Here is a 23,790-nt window from a genome sequence, read left to right as displayed (position 1 = left end):
GAAATAAAGAGCAATTTAAAAAAAAAGAAAGTAATTTCATGTGCTTCCTTACCAGTTATTTAAAAATAGTTGAGGAAAACAGAAAAACTGATTATGTTCTTACCTATTTTTTTTTAGTTTGGCTTCAGCTGATGGCATATTTTCTAAGCAACTGGGACAATAATGGGAGTCCACCTAAGAGCAAATAAGAAATAATTAAAAACAAACAAACAAACAACAACAACAACAACAAAAAAAAAACAGAGAAGCTCAGTTTAGCTTGTAGAAATGTCAAATTACGAATTTTAAAATACCCCAGCAAAAGGTGAAATATCACTGATCTGGGGGAAAAAAAAAACCTTCATTTTGAATATTTCCTGTTCCCTTTTATTGTTAGATATGTCAAAAGTTGTCTATATCATAATTTAAAATTTTCAAATGAATAACTCTATGATAACTTAATGAACAGATTAATTAAACAATACAATTATAAAGCTGTGATCAAATACCCTCTTATCTAGTCCAGCTTTATTTTTTAAATTTTTATTTCTTTTGAAGTACTGGGGATAGAACCCAGGGTCCCATTACTAGGCTACATTCCCACTGAGCTACATCCCCAGCCATATTCCTTTAAAATTTTTTTGAATTTTGAGACAGGATTTCACTAAGCTGCCCAGGCTGACCTTAAACTTGTATCCTCCTGCTTCAGTTTTCTGAGTACCTGGGATTGCAGGCATGTGCCACTGCACCTGACTAGTTCAGCTTTATTTGAATACACTTTAACTGCTGAGGGAGACTTATAAAAAAAGTTTTCTCATCAGCAAAGTAACATATTTAGTAAACGTAAATTAATTGCTTTAACTAGTTTATTTTAAAATGAAAAATTAAATAGGATAATCTTATCATATTTAATGCAATGCATAGTCCAAACATTAAATTCACTATATTTTTTAAAGATCTGAATAAGTCTTTTCTTTAATGCAGGTAGATCCTATTCGACAATTATAAAATTCTACTCACCTCCATCTGGAAAGATAGTAATTTGAATGTAATTACTGTGATAGAAACTGTCTTTCTTTTCACCATCCGCTATAAATAGGCCCAATTTGAAAAGATCAATACAATTGCTATTCAATATAAAGGACAATATTGCTAACTAATATTTCCACTGTGTTATGGTTTGGATTGAGGTATCTCCCAAAGGCTCCTGTGTCAAAGTTTAGAGTTGAAATGATTAGATTATAAGAGCTGCTACCTACTCAGCAGATTAATTCATTTGATGGATTAATAATTTGAATGGCTTAATTGGGTGATGACTGTCATGGCTGGAGGAAGTTAGGTTCCCGGCAGCACGCTTTTGGGGTTTATATTTTATCTCTGGCTCCCTGGTTGGCTCTCTCTGTTTCCTGGTTGTCATAAATTGAGCAGCTTTTCTCTGCAGCACCCTTCCACCATGATGTTGTCTCACCTTGGGCCCAGAGAAATGGAGTTAGTCAACCATGAACTAAGACTTTTGAAGCTATGAGCCATAAAAAAACTTTTGCTCCTAAGTTGTTGTTCTTGTCAGATATTTTGGTCACAGCAATGAAAAGCTAATACACACTGACATATCATAAAAGACAAAATGCAATTAATTCCTTATTGCCCCTTTTCCAAATTGTCCCTTCATATGCAGCTCTAGGCCCAGGTTTTCCATTAGTGCTTACTGGACTTCCCTGACTCTTAGTAGCCTCATCCTTCCTAAATGAATGACTTCCACAACACAGATACACATCACACTGTAAAAAATGCTGTTATAGTCTGAAATGTCTTAGCTAAAGAGATCCTTAGAGATCTTGGAGACTAAACTCCATAATATCCACCACAGGAAATTTGATCCAGTAAGTTCTGGGGTTGAGATGGAATAGGGAAACATCTAAGAAAGAAAGGACCCGCCAAGGAGATACATGAACAGTGCTAATGGAGAATATATTATATATATGACATTGATTTTTCTTGTGTTTTCCAATTGCTTCCCTTGATTCATCTTAATATTACCTCCAGTAAAATAACTGTGAATGTGTAAAATAGTTTATAGTACAAGACACATTTCAGGTGCATTCTGACAGTCCAGAGATCTTTAGTAAAATTCTGTGTGTCAGGTTGTTTAGGTCCAAATCCTGATTCTTTCTTCCACCACCAAATTATTATCTGTGTGACATAAGGCAAATACTCGTTTCTTTGCCTGCAAAATGTTTTTTTTTTTTAAAGCAAAATGTTTTTTTTCTTCATTGGTTTGAAGAGATTACATAATACATATGCCATAAAGCAAGTACCCAACAAATATAACTATTATTATTATCAGCTTTTTCTTCACTAAACTGAGTTATCAACAGCAGGGTCTTATTCCTCATTTAATTCCTAAAGCTCACTGAATCATTAAATTGTGTCAAGTGCTTTGAAAGTTTTAGGATTTTGTTATTTGGTGATTTTTTTTTTTTTTTTTTTTTTTTTTACTGGCCAGGTCTCCTATTTCTGAGCAATTCTCTTACACTGACCACTTGTGCTTGGGAAGGATAGCACCAGTACCATCAAGAGAAGCGCCATGAATATAACTCTTTGAGCTTCTTTCTCACTTTATTCTAGGTGTCTTTCACTCAACTCACCCACTCAATTTAATCTCTTCCCTGCGGTAGACCTTAACCTGAGCCAGGAAACAACCGGTTGAAGAGCAACCAGTTTCCTGGCTAAAACAGGGGCGGACCTTCCAAGCTGGGAGGACCATGAATGAGAATGTCTGCCTCTCCCTTCCATCAATCCTGCAACGACAGGTATTTCGTCCAAGTGGCCTGAACTAAGTAAGCATCCCAGATCTTTCTCCCAAGCCCACTCAATTACCAAGGCCCACAGGAGACAGCCAGAGCTAAGTCAAATTTGTCCAACCAGAGGCCGCTCTAGAAAAAGAAGATCCGCTCAGCCCCACCCGGGGCCGCACTTCCTTTCTAAGTGACAGGTTATAAGCAAATAAAATCGCAGGCCAAGCTGAGTGACGGGAGACAGAGCCAATCAGTAAGCTAGTAAAATGAATGCCCGCCTCCACCAGGCGGAACTTCCCCACCAGTCGCAGTGACTAGGATGAACGCCCCCCCACCCCAACACACACACACACACTGTCTACGGAACGACTGTTACCTCGTGAGACACACATTCCAGCGACCGCAGCTCGCTACAATAGCGGCAGAAGTAGAGCTGCGAAAGCGGAGCCCGAACCTTCTTTTCTCCTTGGACTAGATAGAGAACCCGCTCCGACTGCAGCAAGGACGCCATCTTGGAGAGGGAGGAGCCAACGGCCCTCCCGCCGCCTCACGTGATCACAGAGCCGGTAGCATCCTCGCCGCCTACTTTACGTCTCTCTACGTGGAATTTGACGCAGTTGGGGTTTGCTCTGGTTGAATATCAAAGTGCTGGCGCGCAGCTGGCGTCCCAGATTTCGTCCCCACCCACGTCCGGCTCGGCGAAGTTTCAGTGAGCGTCAGCTGCCGGGAGCTAGCTCAGACCTATGATTACGCCCAGACCTGCAGCTCAAACCCAGACAGGCTCAGCGCTCTCCCTTTTCTTCATTTTCTTTCAGAGAAGAAGGACCTTCCTCACCTTGAAGGCAGAAATGCCGGAGACAGATCAAAGGTTTCAAACAGATTCCTTGGGAACTGGAAAATTAAGACCAGCACTTTCTTCAATCAGTCTTGTCAATTATTCCTAGGAAACTTTCCCATATATTATTTTCGTTTGAAACTCATTATGCACCCTGACGCTGAGTAGGTACATTTATTTCCGTGTTTAGATTTAAGTCTGTATTGTGGGCATTCAATAAATATCAGTGAATGAAAAACTAAATCCACGAACAGTGTTGTTGGCAGACGTCATTTCTGAAGTGTAAACCAAAGCTTGAAGGACCACCTAAGATGCTTAGCAGAGACTAGATCCCATGTTGCCTGCCGCCATGCCTGTAATTTTCTCATTATACTAGTGTGGTGTTGTATTATTACCCATCTGACATTAGTGTTGGTAATAGAGGAGAAAGGGAACTGAAAACAAATCTTTATTGAAAACTTATTAGTGCAAGTTACTGTGTCAAACTTAATATACATTCTTTCATTGAATTCTCACAAAAACTCAGTCAGGAGAAGGAGGCTTAGGGAAGCGCAGTGACTTGTCTTAAGATTTCATAGGGAAAGGTAGAACCCCGTTCTGTTTGACTTCGGAGTTTACGTAACTTTCCTGTAAAAGCTTATTTTAGCTTATTTTCTAATATGATGTTAATAATGCCTTACAGTTTATATAATGCCTTTCAATTTAGACAGTGCTTTCATATATATTATCTCACAAATTATGTCTTTATCAATTTAAGCCTAAAAATTATTAAATTCCATTTACTCATTTACCAAGCTATCGCCTAGTACTGATTTCATAAGTAGATTTTGCTCTTATGAGAAAATATATTATTAGCCTACTGATTTGCAGTTTTTTCTTTGGGTTAAAGAACTCTTCGGCATTATGGTTTATCAATTAGCCTCTGCTGAGTTTGGATGCTTTTTCCTGAACTAATCTCCCCTGGTAAAATGAAGTCCTAGAATCTGCAGGTGCAGAGAGACCACAGACTTGAGCTGGCTCCGTGTGAAAAACACACTTTCTTGAGGACTGCTTTGAACAATTAAATGAACAATGTATGTGGTCTCAGGGATGTGCCAGATATTTGGGAGGGAACCAGGGATAAATGAAATACTTTGTCCATTCATAGGGCTTAGAGTCAAGGTCCTGGGGCAGTGTTTCTCAAGTGTGGTTGCCGATCACCAACATAGGAATCACCTGAAGGGTTTATAACTGAAGGTTACAAATATAGATTTATATATGTAGATTCCCAAGACCCAGATAGGAATTTCTGGGATGGGGCCCAAGAATTTAAATTTATAAGAAGCTGCCTACTAAAGTGGAAAAGTACTTCTTTTTGATAATCACTCCTTAAATTTGCTGTCTTTGACCTTGAGACTGGGCATGGAGAGCCTTACCTTTGCTGCCTTCTGGTTATTCATAGCATTCACTAGCAGAATATCAGGAATTTTGTGGCCATTGTGTTATTGAATGTGGAAAGTCTCTATGTTGGTCAATTTTCCATCACTGGGACAAAATACTTGAGAAAAGCAACTTAGAGGAGGAAAGATTTATTTTAATTCACAGTTTCAGAAGTTTCAGCCTGTGTTCAGCTGGCTGTATTGCTTTGGGCCTAAAGTGAGGCAGAACATCCTGGTAAAAGGATGAAGCGGAGGAAAGCTGTTCTTCATCTCATGGTAACATGAAAGCAGAGGGCAAGCACGCCAGCGAAAATGCCGAGAGTGCTAGTACTCATGCATGGGATTGGAGACATGATGTAGTCCCCAAGGGCACACCCCAAGGACCCATTTCCAGTTACTAGCTTCCACCTCCTATAGTTTACACTACTTCCCAAAGCCCATTCAGCTATGAATCCCTCAATGGATTAATACTTTGATAAAGTCAGAGGCCTCATAATTTAATATACTTTCCCCAAACCCCACCTGGGAACACTGCTGCACTAGGGATTGAGCCTTCAACAGTTGAGCCTTTGAGAGACATTCCATATCCAAGCCATAGTAGTCTCCCATGGCAGAAAACTAAAACACCTTGCCTGGCTTTTGCCAGGCTCTTCTTCCCACCTCCAAGGGGCCTGGATTCTATTTTCCATAATTCAAATTCTACAGAGCCCTAGCTTTGGCCTCTGAAGATTTGGGAGATCTGTGTTCCAGTGACCTAGGCTGAGGCCTTCCCTTGATCTTAACTTTTTAACATATATATATAATTAATACATGAAAACAGTTTTGAGATACCTCTGAGAATCCATTTGGCAAACCTGGAAGTGTGAAAGAGTTAACATTCTTTGGGGTAAAAATTGACCACCATAGGGTGGGATCCTGTGATTTAATGTCCCCTCATTTCTGCCTTTATACATTCTCTATGGTTCTGTTAGGGGACAGATGGATGAGTATGTGGAAACACAAGGTTAAGAGAATAATTCTATAAAATGGGCCCACTGTACTGATTCCACATGTTTTCTTTGCCAAAAAACAATTTACTTGCAGCAGTGCCTGGACAGGGTATGTCACATTCCTCAGCCAACTACCTGTTATCTGCAAGGAAATGCAGGCAGGAAATAACATTGATAAGTAAAAATCAACAAACTCAACATGCAAATCAGTTGTGTTTCTATATACTAATAACAAACTGCCTGAAAAAAGAAATTAAGACAATATTATTTATAGTAACTTCAAATACTTCATAATAAACTTAAGGTGGTGAAAAAGTGTATACACTATGAAACTATAAAACATTGGTGAAAAAAATTGAAGAATACACAAGTATATGGAAAGATATCAGTATTGATGGATTAAAAGAATTGTTAAAATTGTTAACATACTACCCAAAGTGTTTGTTACTTGATGCTGTCTGTGTTATTATGTTAACATAAAATTGTTAACATACTACACAAAGTGTTTGTTACTTGATGCTGTCTGTGTCCTAATAATATGGTAAATTTATTTATTTGGAAATATTACTTTCATTGCATAATGTAGAAAAACTCCATAAATAATAAATTTCTATGAGAATAAAAAAAAATAAAGGGAACCCAAGTTACTTTGAAGGGAGAGACTTTTGTGATCCTTTTTACAGACTAGATCCTGGAAGATAAGGATAATTCCTCCTAACCATAGAACTGTAAAAAACGATTAAGAATCCAATTAGAACTAGTCAGCATGAGCCAAGGTGGCATAGAGTTGTCATGGCAATGGGGACTTGAAATTTTGTCTGTCGCCCTGCTGTCAGTCAAAAGTCAAGAGGTGGACCTGGGCAGGACTCTCTGGGGTCCCCAGTAAAGCTGGAGTGCAGGAGAGCCACATGGTACCTCTCCTCTCTGAGAAGACCAACTCTCTCTCCCTTGGGAGTGTCCCCTTGCCCTATCCCTCCAATAAACTAATTCCTGTTACTCTGAGCAACATGTCTGAAATCTTTCTGACTTGGTCACAAGAATTGGGGCCTGAAGGGGGTCTTTGCATTGCCTCAGTTTCTCGGAAGGCCCCAGCTCTGTAACAGTTTCTTACACAGTTTTGGAATTATCAAGCCCTGTTTACACAAAATAGTGAGCAGCTTGATAATGCCGGATGTGTTCCTTCTTACTCCTCCCAGCCCTGAGCTCACTGCAGGTCACTGGGATCACTTTGCAGCCCTGGATTCCGGTCTGCAAACTCTCATTTTCAACTCTAGGGTGAGTTCAGATCAAAGGGTAACAATATTGAATAAATATTGACACCGGTTGTGGAAATCTGGGCCAATTTACACTCACCATAAATGTATGAAACTTCCATTTTTCTATTGTTTTGCCAAAATGGACTATCAAATTGTTTTGGCACTTCCTAGCTATGAAATCTTGAAAAACAATTACACCTCTGTTTTATAACACATAGGATGGGAAGATAATTCCTGTCTCAATGAAAATAGAAAATATTCATGTTTGCAAAACACTTTGTAAGCTATGAAGCACCAGAGAAGTGTAACAAAAGGTCCCCTATATGTTCAACATATGAAAAATCTGGAATGTTTTTCATTTCTCTCAAGAGTCCTTCAGAGAAAATTCACAATAACAACTGAAAAAACTGGGAGCTAGGCTTTGGTCAAATACGATCCCACAGAAAAGGCTCATGGGCTTCTACAGTTTCAGAGAACTGTCGCTGACCGATGTTGGCCATCTGCCAGGGCTGCCGTCCCTGCCTTTGGTCTCTTATTGAAAACGGCATTTGTCACAGGTTTTCTTGCATTGAATCTCGCAGATGCATCTAAAAGTCACAGTAAGTGAACAGAAGGGAACAAACAAAAGAAGCCACCATCTCAACACCCATCTGGCACCTGCAGGAGCTTCACCCAGGAAATGTGGTGTTAGCAGAATCCTATTTCCCAAATGTAAGCATGGCAAAGGGCTGCAGAGTGCCTTCATTCTGGGAAACATTTTATGGGCCTGGGACTTTAAGTTTTGGGGTTCTTGTTTGTTTTTAATGGAGGTGATTATTCCCTACCGGCCCCTTGCCCCAATGTCCCTGCCCCCCCTATTGTAGTTATTTCATTCTCTCACCTACCCACCCCAGCACAAAGCCCAGGAACTTCCTGGGTGATTCCTTTTTGATTCTGCCTCCTCAATAGCTCACTCCCCTTGTCATTCTCATGGCCTCTGTCTTAATTCAGAGTTGTACTGATTTCCTTCTGGACTTACTGCAGCCTCCTGCCTGCTGCCTCACTTGTTCTCTACATTGAGTTAGGGTGGTCTTTCTCAAACTCATCTTTTGATTTTGATCCTGTTTTGCTATTGCTTGGATTTCTTCAGTGACTCTTCATCACACAGGATAAACCCCCAATCTCTTGGCATAAAAGATAAGGCCTCTAGGATCTTCCTACCTCTATAGCCTCATCTGAAGATGGGTGCTGCACACATGGCCTATGTAACTCTTGTTGACCAACTAATGAAAACATGCACAATCTTTTTATGTCTTTAGGACCCTACGTAAGCAATTGCCTCAACCAGGAATAACCTTTTTATCTGCTTGCCAGCTCATGGGTATTTTTCTTTTGTGAAATCTTGTCCAGCCCTGGCAATGAGGGAGTTGGCCATTGCTTGCCTTTCTCCTGCAATAATGTCCCATTAGAGTAACTTGCAAACTGCATTTGCCTTCATTTTCCAAAAGGTATCAGTCTGATTTCTAGAACATGAGCTCTGTGAGGGCCTGGCAAAGGGCCTGTTTCCAAAGTAGGCACACAATAAATTTTGTTTAATTTTTTTTTCATTGGAGCATTTGGGTAATAACATGTTCTCATTGCTAAATTTGCTATGATTATCTGATAGGTATACACACATATAACCACCTCATGAGGAAGGCACTATATAAACCCAATTTTGCAGGTAAGAAAACAGGCTCAGAGAGGTTATTTTCTCAAGGTCACACCTAGAAGTGGTAGAGATAGAATTTGAACCCACATCATCTAATCACTCCGTACCCTACTCTAATAGATTCTGCTATAGCCCATGGATTGGCAAACATTTTCTATAAAGGACCATATAGAAGTAGGTTGGGATTTGTAGGCCAAGGCAAAATCAAGGACATAATGTATCTCTATAAACAGAGAGACAACTTTGCCCCTTCCCTCTGGCTTGCTGATTGCCTGGTTGTGGGTACACTTTGAACCCAGTTGGAGAGAAACCAGCTGAGGGAGAAAGACCAACGGGAGGAGGTGGGGAAAAGTGGGACAAGAAGAGAAAGCAGGAGAGAGGTCAGTTTAACTCTCTTCCCTGGTAACACCCAGCTTCCAGTACCCTTCTTTCCTCCCGGAAGCCAGGCTGTCTCAGCTTGGGCATGCTCAGTGACCAGCAGTCATCATCAGTGGAATTCTCAGTGCATAGGTGGCAGCCAGCAGTAGTCCTGGGCAGCAGGGAGGCACAGCCCAGGAAGAGGAGCAGAGGGAGAAGGAGGGACCCAGGAGAACAAATGGCTTGGTATCTGAGGCGCACAGTGCCAGCTTCAGTGGTGCTTGCAGGCTGTACAAAAACAAGCACTGACCAGATTTGCCCAGGGTATTGGAGTTTACTGATGCTCACTCTAGTCTCCAGGTATAGTAGGCTGTGTATGATCAAGTGTCAGTACATAGTAATAAGATTCTAGTTCAATCCCTATATTTTTCAGATGAAAAAAATGAAGCCCAGAGAATTAAAGGGACAAGCCCATACATTTTTCTCACTCTTGATACAGCTTCCTGTTTTCTGGTTACACACATGTGGCTCTCTGCTTCACACCACATGCCTGCAACAGAGTAAGAAACTAGTTGCTCTTCTGACAACACTTAAAAAGAAAAGAAAGCCAATGCAGAGGAAAGCAAATGCAAATAGATAGCCCATTTATTTTGCCTTGGAAATCTGTTGGACGATCTCATTCCCACTTTGGGCACATGAGTGTCCCATCTCTCCCCCATGGCTTCACCAGGAGTTTCCTAAGTGTACCCAAAGCCTCACCAAAGCTCACCCCTGTCATTGGCCTCTCTATGCTTAGTTAATGTCAATTCTGTGGGACTCTGGTTCACTTCTCTTTGCTCTGCTGAGGCAGCAGGGATGTGGGTTGTGCATTTGCTTTCAATGGGAGGATGTGCCTCGTGTACTCAGGTTAACCACTGATAGTCACCCTAACTGCTTAAGGCAGATGCCTGGTCCCCGAAATGATGGCTTACATGAGACAGAGTGGGGCCACACGCTCTGTTCCACCCACCCTTGTGAGCTCAGTTGACTCAAGGGGCTCTAACTCTGTGAAATGAGTGTTCAGTCATGAAATAATAGAGTCAGAAATGACTTTAGCAATTAACTAGTCCAATCCCCTTATTTTAAGATAGAAAAGAGTTAGAGTAAACCTGGGGTTGGAACTCAGGTCCTGGTTCCAAATTTCTTTTGCTAGACTTGGCTGGCCCTCTACTTCTACACAGCTCACTACCCAATCTTGAGGCTTGCTACTAGGGGGCCAATAGTGTACTTTCTACTGCTTGCTGAATTGAATACAATAAAATTAAAGATTGAATTCCTGCTTAACTCAGTATCTGGCATAGAGCAGGTAGTCAGTAAATGTTTGTAGAATGAATGAATATTGTCTTCAACTATCTGAAACTAGTAGCAGATGGAAGTTAGCAACTAAAAGTTCTTTTGTGTTGGTGCACACTTGAAGTTCTAGCTACTATGGGATTGAGGTAGGAGGATCGTGAGTTGGAGGGTGTCTGGGCAAGTCAGTAAGACCGTATCTCAAAAACTAATTTTTTAAATAGTTGTAGATGGACACAATATCTTTATTTTTATTTATTTTTATGTCGTGCTGGGGATTGAACCCAGGGCCTCATGCATGTGAGGCAAGCAACCACTGAGCTACAACCCCAGCCTCCTTTTTGTTTTTGATCTTTAAGCAGTTTCTTATCCTAGAAGGTAAATAAGAAGTGGAGAGAAGGAGGAATCTTGCAATTTTAAATAGAGTGGCAGGGTAGGACTAATGAGAAAGTCAGATTTGAGCAAAGATTGAAAGAGGTGGGGAGAGAGCTGAGTGGATATCTTGGGGAAGAGTCCCAGATAGAGGCTGATCAAAGTCTCTAAGGTTCTAATCAGGGAAACAGCAGGGAAGCTTATTGAAGTCTTGAAGGGCATTTAAAGGACATTGGGCTTTGCTCTGTGGGGAATGGGGAGCAAATGCATGATGTCAAGCAGAGCAGTGACATGATGTAACCTACATTTTACAAGGGTCACTCTGGACACTGTTTTGGGAGTGTTTTGTGAATAGAGAGACAGAAAATGATGGAAGCAGAGATCAGCTAGGAGATTGCTATAGTGATTAGGCAAAAGGCCATAAGGTCTTGAAGCAGGGGCTCTGGCTATATTTTGAAGGTAGACTCTATGGGATTTCCCAAGTGAGCTCTGAGGCATCATGGATGGAGACTGCCCAGTGAAGGTGCAGCTTGAAGCCATGGAACAGGGAGGCCCTGGTAGGTCCAGGGGATGATTCATTTTACGATTTGGATGAATTCAATCACTACTAATACTATCTGTTTCTTCTCCCTGAGGTCAAAATAAAAAGACCCAGGAAAGAATCAGACACTTTTATGTTTAAGAGAAGGGAATAAAACTAACTTGTTCCATCTCTCATTTGCTTTGTTCCAACTCACAGAACATGATGATTACCACACAGGAAAGGATATTTCACAAGAGACCCAGAGAAAGAGCCAGTGGGTTGCTGAACACATTAATCAGATCTTCAGGGCTTCAACCCAGGCTGAGGAGATGCTGCTGTTCAAGAGCCCAGCCCATCTGGAATGGGGCCAGGGCTCTTCCCAACAAGCTTCACCCCTTGCCGTGAGGGTAAAATGAGTTAATGAAAGTAAAGTGGATAGAGTGTAGAGCACCATTAAGCCTTGAAGTGCAACCCAACCCTTTCATTTACAAGTGGAAAACAGGTTTGGAGAGAGGAAGTGATCAGTGCTCCAGCTCTTTTAGACTTTGAGCTGTCTCATCTGAGAATCTCTCTAGCCTCACAGGAAAGATCGCTGGGAGGATATCCACCATAGCGGTTTACCTTTGTTGTGCTATGTACTTCTCTTTTCATCCATGCCCTGGCTGCCGTTCTTGTTATTGTGTCTTGTGCCCTCCCCATATATTTTCAAAACCAACTGTCCTTTCTCAGGCCAAACCCAGAAGTCATCAAACCTGCTGTATTAGTCATGGTATCAACAGGAAACAGGTGGTGGGATAACATTGGTAATTTGGGAAAATTTAACATAGGGACTATTTGCAAAATTGTGCTTGTGGATTGCACATTCTGATTGTGCATTACCCAGGGCAGGAATGAGTGCATTTCATAGAGCACAAAGTAGAGGCACTGAGGGATAGGACTTAGAAGAGCAAGCAGGCATTTAGAACCAGAACTCCCACTTGATGGCAAGTAATTATAGACAAATGAACTTATCCTCTTTGGGTGTCTGTTTTTCCAGGTGTAAAATGAAGTTAAATAACATTTTCAAGATGGAATTGTTTAAGGACTAAACGGTATAATGCATGTAAAATCTTGCTATATAGTAAGTGCTAAAGATTTTTTTAAGTAAATAATCTTTTCTAAAAAAACACTAAAACCAGATACGTTTCTTACATATTTTTCTTGAGAACACAGTTTACTTCCAAAATTAGACTGGCTGAACTGAGATATATGCCAGTAATTGTTCTCTCTTAGCTACATTACTGTGTAATTGAACACATTGGAATTAGGCCACAGGAATTGATTCAAGTAATTACAACCACACTAATGAGACCATGTGACCATCTCTCAACTTCAAAGCCATAAAATGGATTTTTTCCATTTCCTTTTCTTTTTTTCTGTCTGCTCAACATCTTGTTTAATCTCATATTCCATGTATTTGGACAATTCTATCATTTTACATTCCTCTCTAATCATCAATTCAGTGAAGTCTTTCAACTATAATAAAAAAGTTTTAATTAAAGTAGAAGTTCCCGCATGTAGTTTTCAGGCTAAAAGCTTATTTCTTTTGAGAGTTAGCCAGCTAGTGAAGCTTCTCCAAAGAGTCTGAGGAGGGCATTTTGCCCAAGGATCTGTAGACCATAAAAAAAAAAAAAAAAAAAAAAAAACTTTGGAATTTTTCCAGGAAGAAAGAAGAAGAGAGGGAAACCAGTAATTTCAGGAGGCCTCATGCCCAGTGTCTGACGTTTTTGGAAGAACTTAGCTACTCAAGGGCCTGTAAGGGGGTTACAGCTGTCTGAACCAGGACATATCCATCAGTGGGCCAAGATGGATCACCCTGTACAGATTGCTTTTACTTCAAAACTATAGAAATCCTAAGAGCCTTGACCCTAAGCTTTAAAAAATTTTTAAAAAATATATACACAGTTTCTAGTTGGTGATGTACCTTTATTTTTTACTTATTTATATGTGGTGCTAAGGATCGAACCCAGTGCCTCACACATGCTAGGCAAGTACCGCTTTAAAAGGATTTTGAAAGTGTAAGTGACTTCTTTTCATTTCTGGAGCCTAAATACCTAGGAAGACTCACTCAAGGTAACATGACAAAACAGGGACAAAGTCAGGATAAAAAGACATGACAGTTTGGTGCCATTGCATTGTGCCAGTATCCCCCAGTCTCTCACTATCCCGAGGTCATCTTCTTGCAACATTGCCCTCATAGCACACCTCCAACAGTGGGGGAGCTCAGGATGTCCCAGGGAAGTCCATTCTGTCCATTTTCAGGTAGCTATCCTACTAAACTCTTTATTAAAATGAACTGAGATCTGCTTCTCCTCTACTGACACTCTTTGATTGTAGGTCAGTTGTCTTTGTCTTAGGACATTCTTCAGGTTTGCTCAGAGTCCCCATAGTGGACCTTCCCCTACTCTCTAGACCAAACATCCTGTTTTCTTATAATTCTGTCTTTTTGTTCCATTTTAGAAGAACATTGTATTCTAGACAGATCATCACCTAGTTGATGTTTTCTTCAGATTGTGGTGGCTAGAAAAGGACACAAGTGTGATGGTAAATTTTATGTGTCAACTTGGCTAGGCCACAGCTCCCAGATATTTAGTCAAACACAACTAGATGTTGCTATGAAGGTTTCTTTTTAAATTTGTTCTTTTTAGCTATACATGACAGTAGAATGTATTCTGACATATTGTGTATACAAGGAGTATAGCTTCCCATTTTTCTGTGGTTGTACATGATGTGGATGGTGGTGTATAATGAGAATAGACCTCATCCAATCAGTTGAAGGCCTTAAGGAAAAGATTGACCTTCCCCAAGGCAATGGGAATTCTGTCAATGGTCTGCCTTTGGACTCCAGCTGCAACATCATCTTTTTCTGGGTTTTTAGTCTCTTGGCCCACCTTGCAGATTTTGGACTTACCAGTCTTCACAGTCCTATGAGCCAATTCCTTGATATCTCTCTAACTCTCTCTCTCCATACCAAACACATCTAATGAACTCTGATTTATCTAAGTTTTCAAGCACACAACTCTGCTCTAGGCACAACCTCAGAACTGGAAAGAGAAGTCTTGATTGACCTTTCTTCTTCCTCTCATTCATTCATTCGTTCAAGAAATGGAACATTTATTTATTTTTTCCCCACAATTTTTTATTTGTGCATTATAGTCATACATAATATTGGGATTTGTTGTTGCATATTTCTACATGCACACAATACCTAATATCAAGATAATCTTGCCAATATCACTCCCCAGGAATGGCGCACTTTCTTTGCCCCCCAGATACAGGTAATGAAAAAGAAAATATCACAATCAGGGTTTTGAACATAAAGAAGACCTTGATAAAATCAGACCCACCTCAAAATTGTTGTGCAGAGCAGCATAAAATTTAGGCTCAACAGTCAGATAGCCCTGGATTCATATTTTGGCTCTTTTGCCAGCTAGTGACCATGGCAATTAACTCAATCTACCCAAGCCTCAGTTTCCCCATCTCTAAAAGGAGAGGTTTGGACTAGATCTTTAATTTTCCCTTTAATTTTGGATATGCAGTGTTTCAATTTAGTGAAAATCTAGGAAGGGAAGAATTGCAGGTGTATGAGGGATCTACTTCAGGGCCCAAGAAGTAAACTCATATTGATATGTCATTCATATGTACAGTGAATACAATGAGTGCTGTTTTCCAGTCACATGCTCTTTCACATTCATGATTTTACTTCATCCCATTTCAGCCCCACTAACACCCTCTGAAGTAGGCAGTAGCATTCCCAGTTTGTAGAAACTGAGGCTCATAGACATTAAATACTTTGTCCAAGGCCACACAACTAGTAAGTGTCAGAAACAGTATGCAAACTAAATTTTCAAAATTCTGAAGTACATAATCTTGCATTTCCTTATTTTGTTTGGAAATTCTTGGTATTCGGGAAGAATGGCATGTGTTCAAGAAGTCCAGGATCTGTTTCAGCGCTGTGTTCTCTTCAAATGGTTTGTCAAAGTATAATTTTCTAAATTTAAATAACATGATTTGTATACATATACATAGAGAGCATGTGTATGGTTTGGATATGAGGTGTCTCTCCAAAGCTCATGATAGACAAAGCAGAAACTTTCACAGATGAAATAATTAGATTGTGAGAGCTATAATCTAATCAAAGGATTAATCCATTTGATGGAATAAAAATTAATAATTTGAATGGACTAATTGACTGAGTGGGAAATACAGCCAGGCTGGTATGGCTGGATGTAACGGGGGGCATGCCTTTGGGGTTTATATTTTTCCCTGGTGAGCAGAGCTCTTTTTCTCTGTTTCCTGGCTGATTTATGCTAGTATCAGGCTGTTTTGATTACTCTGTAGTTTGTAGTAAGTTTTGAAATTGAAAGTATGAATCCTCCAACTTTCTCTATTTTTTTTTTTTTTAGGATTGTTTTGACTTCTTGGGTTCCTTTGCTTTTTTTTTTGAGAGAGAGAGGGAATTTTTAAATATTTATTTTTTTAAAGTTTTTGGTGGACGCAACATCTTTATTTTATTTTTATGTGGTGCTGATGATCGAACCCAGCGCCCCGCACATGCCAGGCTTGTGTGTTAACCGCTTGAGCCACATCCCCAGCCCACTTTGCATTTTTATATAAATTTAGTTTATAAGCTTGTCCATTTTTGCAAATAAGAGTTGGGCTTTGATAGAAATTGCATTGAATCTTCCATCTATTGACATGATCATGTCATTTTTATCCTTTATTTTCTTGATGTGGTATATTATATTGATTTTTGGATATTCAACCAACCTTGCATTCCTAGGGATAAATCCAAGTTGATCATATAATTCCACTTGGTCAAAAGTCTTCTATTTTGTTGAGAAGTTTTGTGAATATATTCATGAGAAATATTGATCTACAATCTTTTCTTGTGATGTCTTTGTCTTGTTTTGGTATCATGGTAATACTGATTTCATAAAATAAGCTGAGAAACACACTTCTTTTGTTCTTTGGAATAATTGGTATTAATTCTTAAATGTTTAGTAGATTCACCAGTGAAGCCATCTGGTCTTGGGCTTTTTTGTTGTTTTTGGATTACCAATTCTCTCTTAATTTGTTAGGAGTTTATTCTGATTTCCTATTTCCTCTTGATTAAGTTTTAGTAGTTTGTTATCATTCTAGGAATTTTTCCATTTCATCTAAATGATCTCATTTGTTGGCAAAAAGTTGTTCATACCGTTTCCTTATAATTCTTGTTACTTCTGAATGGTCTATGGTAATGTCCTTTCTTCCATTTCCAACTTCCATTTCATAGATTACTTTTAGTAATCTGGGTCTTTGTCTTTCATGTTCAGTCTAGCTAAAAATTAGGCAATTTCACCGAGGAGATCAAAGAAATCACTTATGGTTTTGTTGATTTTTTCCCATTCTTTATTTTGTTAATTTCCATTCTAACTATTATTTCTTTCCTTCTGCTTGCTTTTGGTTTAGTTTGTTCTTCCTTTTCTCATTCTCTAAGGTGGTAGGTTAGGTTGTCGATATGCCATCTGTCTTCTTTCTTTCTTTTCTTTTTTTTTTTTTGTGGTGCTGGGGATTGAACCCAGGGCTTTGTGCATGTGAGGCAAGCACTCTACCAACTGAGCTGTATCCCCAGCCCCTGTCTTCTTTCTTAATGTAGACACTTATAGTTATGGATTTTCCTCTATGCACTGCTTTAGCTGTATTCCCTAGGTTTTTTTTTTCCTCTATGCACTGTTTTAGCTGTATTCCCTAGGTTTTTGTGTAGTATCTTTTGTTGTTATTGTGGTATTGGGGATTGAACCTAGGCAAGCACTTTATCTCTGAGTCATATTCCCAGTCCTTTAAAAAAATAATCTTTATTTTGAGTCAGGATATTATTAAGTTGCTTAGGCTGGACTTGAGTTTGGGATCCTCCTGCCTCAGGCTTCCTAGTAGCTGGGATTATAGGTGTGAACCACCATGTCCAGCTTGTTTTGTCTTCATTTTATTTTATTTTAAAATACTCTCTATTTTTCTTTGTGACTTCTTCATTGATGTACTGATTATTTAGTATTATGTTTTTAAATTTCCACGTATTTGTTAATGACCCAAACTTTTTTCTGTTATAAATTTCTAATTTCAATACATCATGATTAGAGGATATACTCTGTAAGATTTAAGTCTATTTAAATTTACTGGGACTTGTTTTATGGTCTGGCATGTTTATCTTGGATAATGTTCTGTGTATACATGCAAAAGATGTATATTCTGTTGTTTGGAGTGTTATACAGATGTCTTTTAGGTCTATTTTGTTCATGGTATTGTTCAATTCTTCTGTTTCTTTTGATTCTCTGCCTTGTTGTTCAATCTAATATTGAAAGTGAGGTATTAGATCTGTGACAATTATTACTAAATTGTCTTATTTCTTCTCTCAATTCTATCAACCTTTGTGTTATGTCATTTTTCTTTGATTGTTATGTGCATATGTTTATAATTGTGATGATTTTCTGATGTGTTAACTTCTTAACATTACAAAATGTGCCTCTTTGTCTCTAATAACATGTTTGTTTTATAGTCTATTTTTTTGCTCTTGTTGTTGTAAATGTAACCACTTCGGCTTTCTTGCTGTTTGCATCGTGTTTTATTCCATTCTTTTACTTTCAATCTATTATACCTTTCAATATAAAGTGTACCTCTCTACTAGATACTGTATAACTTTGATTCTGCATTTTAAAAATCCTAACTGAGAATCACTACCTTTTGATTGAATTGCTTAGTTCATTTGCATTTAACATTATTATTGATAATAATTGGATCTCTCATTTCACTTTTAAAAATATTTCTATATATTTTGTTCTTCTATTCCTCTTTTACTACCTTCTTTAACATTGAATGAATATTTTTTAATGTAATGATTGATACTTTTATCAAAGCTCCTCTTTGCTCATATATTCCAATACCCCAAAACCAAAGCCAAGAAATTAATCTCCACTAGGTTTTATATGCAGTATCTAAAAGTGAGCGGTTTCCTTCTTTCTCAAGGTCTACTCCATTTGCTCACATTACTGGCCTGCCAGGAAGTAAATTTCCTTACTGTCTTATCAGCATAATGTTGGGACACTTAAGCCAAATAATAGACACCAGACCGGTTTCCTCAGAGGGCTGTAGCCTTGCTTCCACACAGGAAGTACAATTCTTGTTCCTCAGTGGTTATGTAATTATAACAGATTAAATGACATTTATTCCAGTATAAAACTCTTTGGAGGTTATGATTGTGTAATAGATTTATCCAATATATCCTGGTAAAGAGGAGAGCAGAGTCTGTGAATCTTTTCAAATAGTTATAATAGCCAGAGACTCTGTGAAAATATTTACTCCTCTTTTCTAAGGGTCAGTGGGAACAAGAGATCATTAAAAACTATTTCTTTTCAGTTTGCATAAGCATAGTTTGCTAAGTTGAGGATTATCCATAGACCACGAAGTCGGCAAATAAGTAAAAATGAAAGAGAAAAGAGCTTTCTTATGCACATCAGAAAACAGAACATTCAAAACAATCCACCAGTATAATAAAACAAATAACCATGATTATATTTCCCTCATTAGCTTATTAAGCTCATGTGATTTATTCTTGACTCACAAATCTGCAGTGTACTTCCGTGGCCATTTGCTTCTGGGCTAAAAAGTGTCCTAGCAGTCCTAAAATAGCCCTATGGTTTAGTTTATAGATGTCCACTTGGGGTCAGTGAATGCTGAGAAGCCTGGCTCCACATGTCTCTCCCCGTTAAGAGTCAATCACTGCTGCAGTGTTTTCTGTGAAGGCACAGGGTCTGTCTTTGTTGAAGACTCTAGCACAGGTCTTCAAGGCAAACATGAAAAGAAAGCAGAAGCCATCTGTTGTTGATTAAAATAAAGTCTCTATTAGTTTATTACTGTAGACAATTATATCAGAATAGGGTGAATAAAACCCTTTATTAGTCAGTATTTCCTCAAGAGCAAGAATATACTGTGGACATGGGGAAAATGACATACGTATTTAAAAAAGTAACATAGGGAAATGTGTTAGCTTTTTTGCTGCTGTGACTAAAAGAGCTGGCCAGAACAATTTTAGAGAAGGAAAAATTTGGGGGCTGGGGATGTGGCTCAAGCGGTAGCGCACTCGCCTGGCATGCGTGCTGCCCGGGTTCGATCCTCAGCACCACATACAAACAAAGATGTTGTGTCCGCCAAAAAAACTAAAAAATAAATATTAAAATTCTCTCTCTCTCTTTAAAAAAAAAAAAAAAAAAAGGAAAAGAAAAATTTGGTTGAGGGCTCATGGTTTTAGAGGTCTTAGTCCACAAAGGGCAGTTTCATTCCTCGGTGCTCAAAGTGAGCCAAAAGAGTATGGTGGAGGCAAGCAGCTCCCATGTTGATCAGAAAGGAGAGAAAGAGAGAGAGAGACACTCCACTCTCCAGGTACAAAATATATACTCCACAGCTATGTCCCCAGTGAACCACTTCCTCCAGCCACATCCCACCCGTCCTCCACGTACCAGCCAGTTAATCCCATTAGAGATTAATTCACTGATTAGGTTAAAGCTATAACCCAATAATTTCCCCTCCAAAACTTCTTGCATTGTCTCACACATGAGCTTTTGGGGGGACACCTCACATACAAGTCACAACAGGAAGATAAACATTATTTTTTTGATTGGACAGCATGTCTGCTTATGTGGGCTTAATATGTAATGCAATTCTTAGATTATTAGCCAGTCAGGAAATATGGAGCATATAAACCATAGCCAGTTAATACTAGTATCCCTCCTGCTTGTGAATGACACATATATGTCATAGGTAGATACTAAAATATTAAGCCTTTATTATTTGAGCTAACTGGGAAGCATCAAAGATGGTTTGGCATGTAAAAACACATTAACAATTACACCTTTCTAAATTCTGAAACTGAATCTGGGAAGGCAGCCTTAAAAATAATAATAATAAAAAACCATCACTGACCTAAAACAAAAATGTATAGGCTGGGAAACAATGAATGGTTGTAGCTTTTCTAGTTATTAACCAGAATGACAATATACTATTGCTAGATAAATATAACTGGAGGTGAAATGAGAAGGAACTTTAGCTATTTCACAATGAGGGAACTTTTCTGTTGTTTTGTTTTTAAATAATCAATGGTATGATGAAGTCAGCACAAAGCACAGAAGGTTATTCTGGTTTGGGTATACAATATCTGCTATTTGGGCAGATTACACAGAAGTTAAAAATAACTTTTACTATCTTTTGATAAGAACAAAGTGAATGTTCCAAGACTAGTTTGCTATTTTCCATAGAGAAAAAGAAAACCAAATTCTGTTTATGCATTACAATTGAATAACAATTGAAAGTAAAGGATTCATAGTCCTTGAATTTTTTTTATGAGTAAGCCTATTAAAGCAGAGCCAATTTAGGCAGTTTTAATGCATTTCTTTATTTCTTTCCAGACTCATTACTTGAAAGTATTATAAACCAAAGAAAACAATGGTTTTCTTTTCCTCAATTTCTACTGCTTGCCCATTCAAATTTTGTCTTTTACCAATCTTTCACATTCTGGCATATTTACTTCCAGACAAAACTACTCACTTTTCCCCTTTATGACTCAAACCATATGCATAATTGTACATACACATTCATGTTTCTTAGCTACTTCAATTCTTAGTATAGTCTCAGTTAGGCCCAGAAATTGTCACTTTTAACCAAAGTGGCCTATCTATCTCTTATTTCTTCTCTGAGGTAACTCTAGGCAAGTAACTGAGTATGGTTTGAAATATGAATCAAAAGCAATTTTTATAAAACTTTCCATGGCCACACATCCCTTCTACACTTCTTAAAGTGATAAATGGACCACACATAATAATATAATACAAAGGTTATCCACTCTCAAACACATAAACATGAGAGGCCAAGGTGTACACATGTGTGTGCATACTATGCTTGATGAATAATGTTTTGTAGTCTAGTTTCCTTAGAAATAAGTTAGATGATATTAGTTTGGAAAATTATAAACAATATAAAGCAAGATGATGGGATAGAGTGATGGAGAGTGTTTTTTTTTTTTTTTTTTTTTTTTTTGTACCAGGGATTGAATTCAGGGGTACTTAACCACTGAGTTACATCCCCAGCCCAATTTTGTATTTTTATTAGAAATAGGGTCTCACTGAGTTGCTTAGCACCTCGATTTTGCTGAGGCTGGCTTTGAACTCGTGATCCTCCTGTGTCAGGCTCTGGGATTACAGGTGTGTGCCACTGCACCTGGCTGGAGAGTGTTTTATTATGGAGATTATAACTAATATAAATTTCTTAGGTGTAGGCACAATAAATGAAGATTAATTCCTGTTCTTCATGCCTAGAATGTTTAGGAGTTATTTAATAAATAAATGCATGAATGAAACATTTACTCACAATAATTGTATTAAGAGGAATCGTTCTCATTTTACTAATTTACAAGTTAGAAAACGAGGAATTAATGATTCTTTAACTACTGAGAGACAGACTCAGAAAATTGGTTTCCTCGATTCCATTTTGATGTGTCACTTTATTCTCAATTGAATATATAAATATACTTGTATAGGTGAAAAAGGAAATGTAAAGGTCTTAGGTAGATCTAACTTAAAACGAGTCTAGCTGAGGCTGCAGACAGAGCTGTAAACTTCCCACAGGACATTCAAACTGTCTCTTGGCTTGTGTTTTGGGTACCAGAGTGAATCAATATTAAAAAGATATTAATACTCTGCTAAATGGAAAAAGCAGACTAAGCATGGCTGATACTGGCTCCAGTCTGGGGGCCTCTGCATTGTCCCAGAGGGAAGCCAGCATTCATGTTAGGGTCACATTCAGTTATGAACTGTCCACCCAAAGGATCCCATCCACTTCTACCAGGGAACACTGTAATAAATCAATATTGTCCTCCTTTAACTTATTTTTTTCTTATTAAATGAGAGTTTTGAATTGAAAAATTTAGAATTGGGTTGTACTTGTTTTTAGGGTGCCATTATTTTCTCTATGATTAAAATATGCCGTTAGCCAGGCCTGGTGGCACAGGCCTGGAGTAATTCCAGCAGCTCAGGAGACTGAGGCAGGAGGATTGCAAGTTCAAAGCCAGCCTCAGCAATTTAGGGAGGCCCTAAGCAACTTAACTAGACCCTATCTCAAAATATAAACAAACAACAACAACAACAAAATAAACAGGCTGGGGATGTGGCTCAGTGGTTAAGTGCCCTGGTTCAATCCCCAGTACCAGGCCACCCCCCCAAAACAAAAACAAAAACGAAAATAGAAACATGCTGTTGGATGATAACCCTTACAATTTTTGTCAAATCATTTCTCACTTCTATCCCGTGCATCCTCATTGCCCTCCCTCTAAAAAATGACATGGCACGGGGTAATGATTTGGTGTCATTTCTGCTGACTTCATCTGTGAGTCAGAGGAAATGATAGCGGGTAAGTTCAGGGCTTACATCATCTCAAATTTAGGCCTGGGTAGGTCAGTATGGTTCTTGTTAAGTGGGTAAATAACTGGGCTCCAGGACTTTTCACTGGAAGTCAAAACTTATGCTTCTTTATTTCAGAAGAGTAAGATTGAAGTAAACTCTGCTGTGGAATTAAGAAGTGTGGGTGGGTGCTGAGGTGGGATGGGAGTCCTCCCTCATTCCATAGATTGTGTGTGTGTGTGTGTGTGTGTGTGTAAGGAAATTGCAGAACTGGCATGTCTGTGTGGAAGATGGGCCATGAATAAAGAGATGGGAAGCCTTTTAGAGGTTGAATTTCAATGGGCCTCTGACCACCTTGGACTTCATTGTTATCGCAAAATAATCAGGAAGTCTGGAGTTTCATTATGGCAACCAAGCAGCTTCACACTGGTCCTCTAAAGTCAATCCTTAAAAAAGGGCTGGGAGACAGGCCTTATTATCCTCTTACAGAAAGAGTGAACAGAGAGGCAGTCTCATAAGGATCCTACACACCGCATACTGCAAAGCAGGAACTCTTGAGTTCTGGCTCCAACATCCAACCCTCACTAGACTTTCCCATGTCTAGACCGCAGCTGGAAAAGATCTTGGACACGCTGTAGACCAACCCTCTCTGCCTACAATAGAGTAGAGCTGGAGAAGCCAAGTGACTTGTTGAAGGCCACACAGCGAGTGACGACGGGAACCTGAGACTCCTTTTTTTTCCCTTGAAGGTTCCTTTTTTTTTTTTTTCCCTCTACCAGTCAGCG

The 23,790-nt window shown here is 38.9% G+C and overlaps 1 protein-coding gene across 1 annotated transcript in view; it reads right to left on the bottom strand.

Moving 5' to 3' along the window:
* Positions 1-3,335, bottom strand: part of Dctn4 (dynactin subunit 4) — a 30,424-nt gene extending 27,089 nt beyond the window's left edge. The window contains exons 1-2 of the mRNA XM_027949300.3: positions 3,151-3,335; positions 104-174 (exon numbers count right to left, since the gene is read on the bottom strand). Of these exons, the coding sequence (XP_027805101.1) occupies positions 104-174; positions 3,151-3,285 (206 nt within the window). The 5' untranslated portion in view covers positions 3,286-3,335. The remainder of the gene's footprint in view (positions 1-103; positions 175-3,150) is intronic.
* Positions 3,336-23,790: the final 20,455 nt, after the last annotated feature.

The sequence above is a fragment of the Marmota flaviventris genome, chromosome 5, assembly GCF_047511675.1.
Source record: "Marmota flaviventris isolate mMarFla1 chromosome 5, mMarFla1.hap1, whole genome shotgun sequence".
Lineage (NCBI taxonomy): Eukaryota > Metazoa > Chordata > Mammalia > Rodentia > Sciuridae > Marmota > Marmota flaviventris.
Note: the sequence above shows the minus strand (reverse complement) of the source record. Positions and strands in the feature narration are given on the sequence as shown.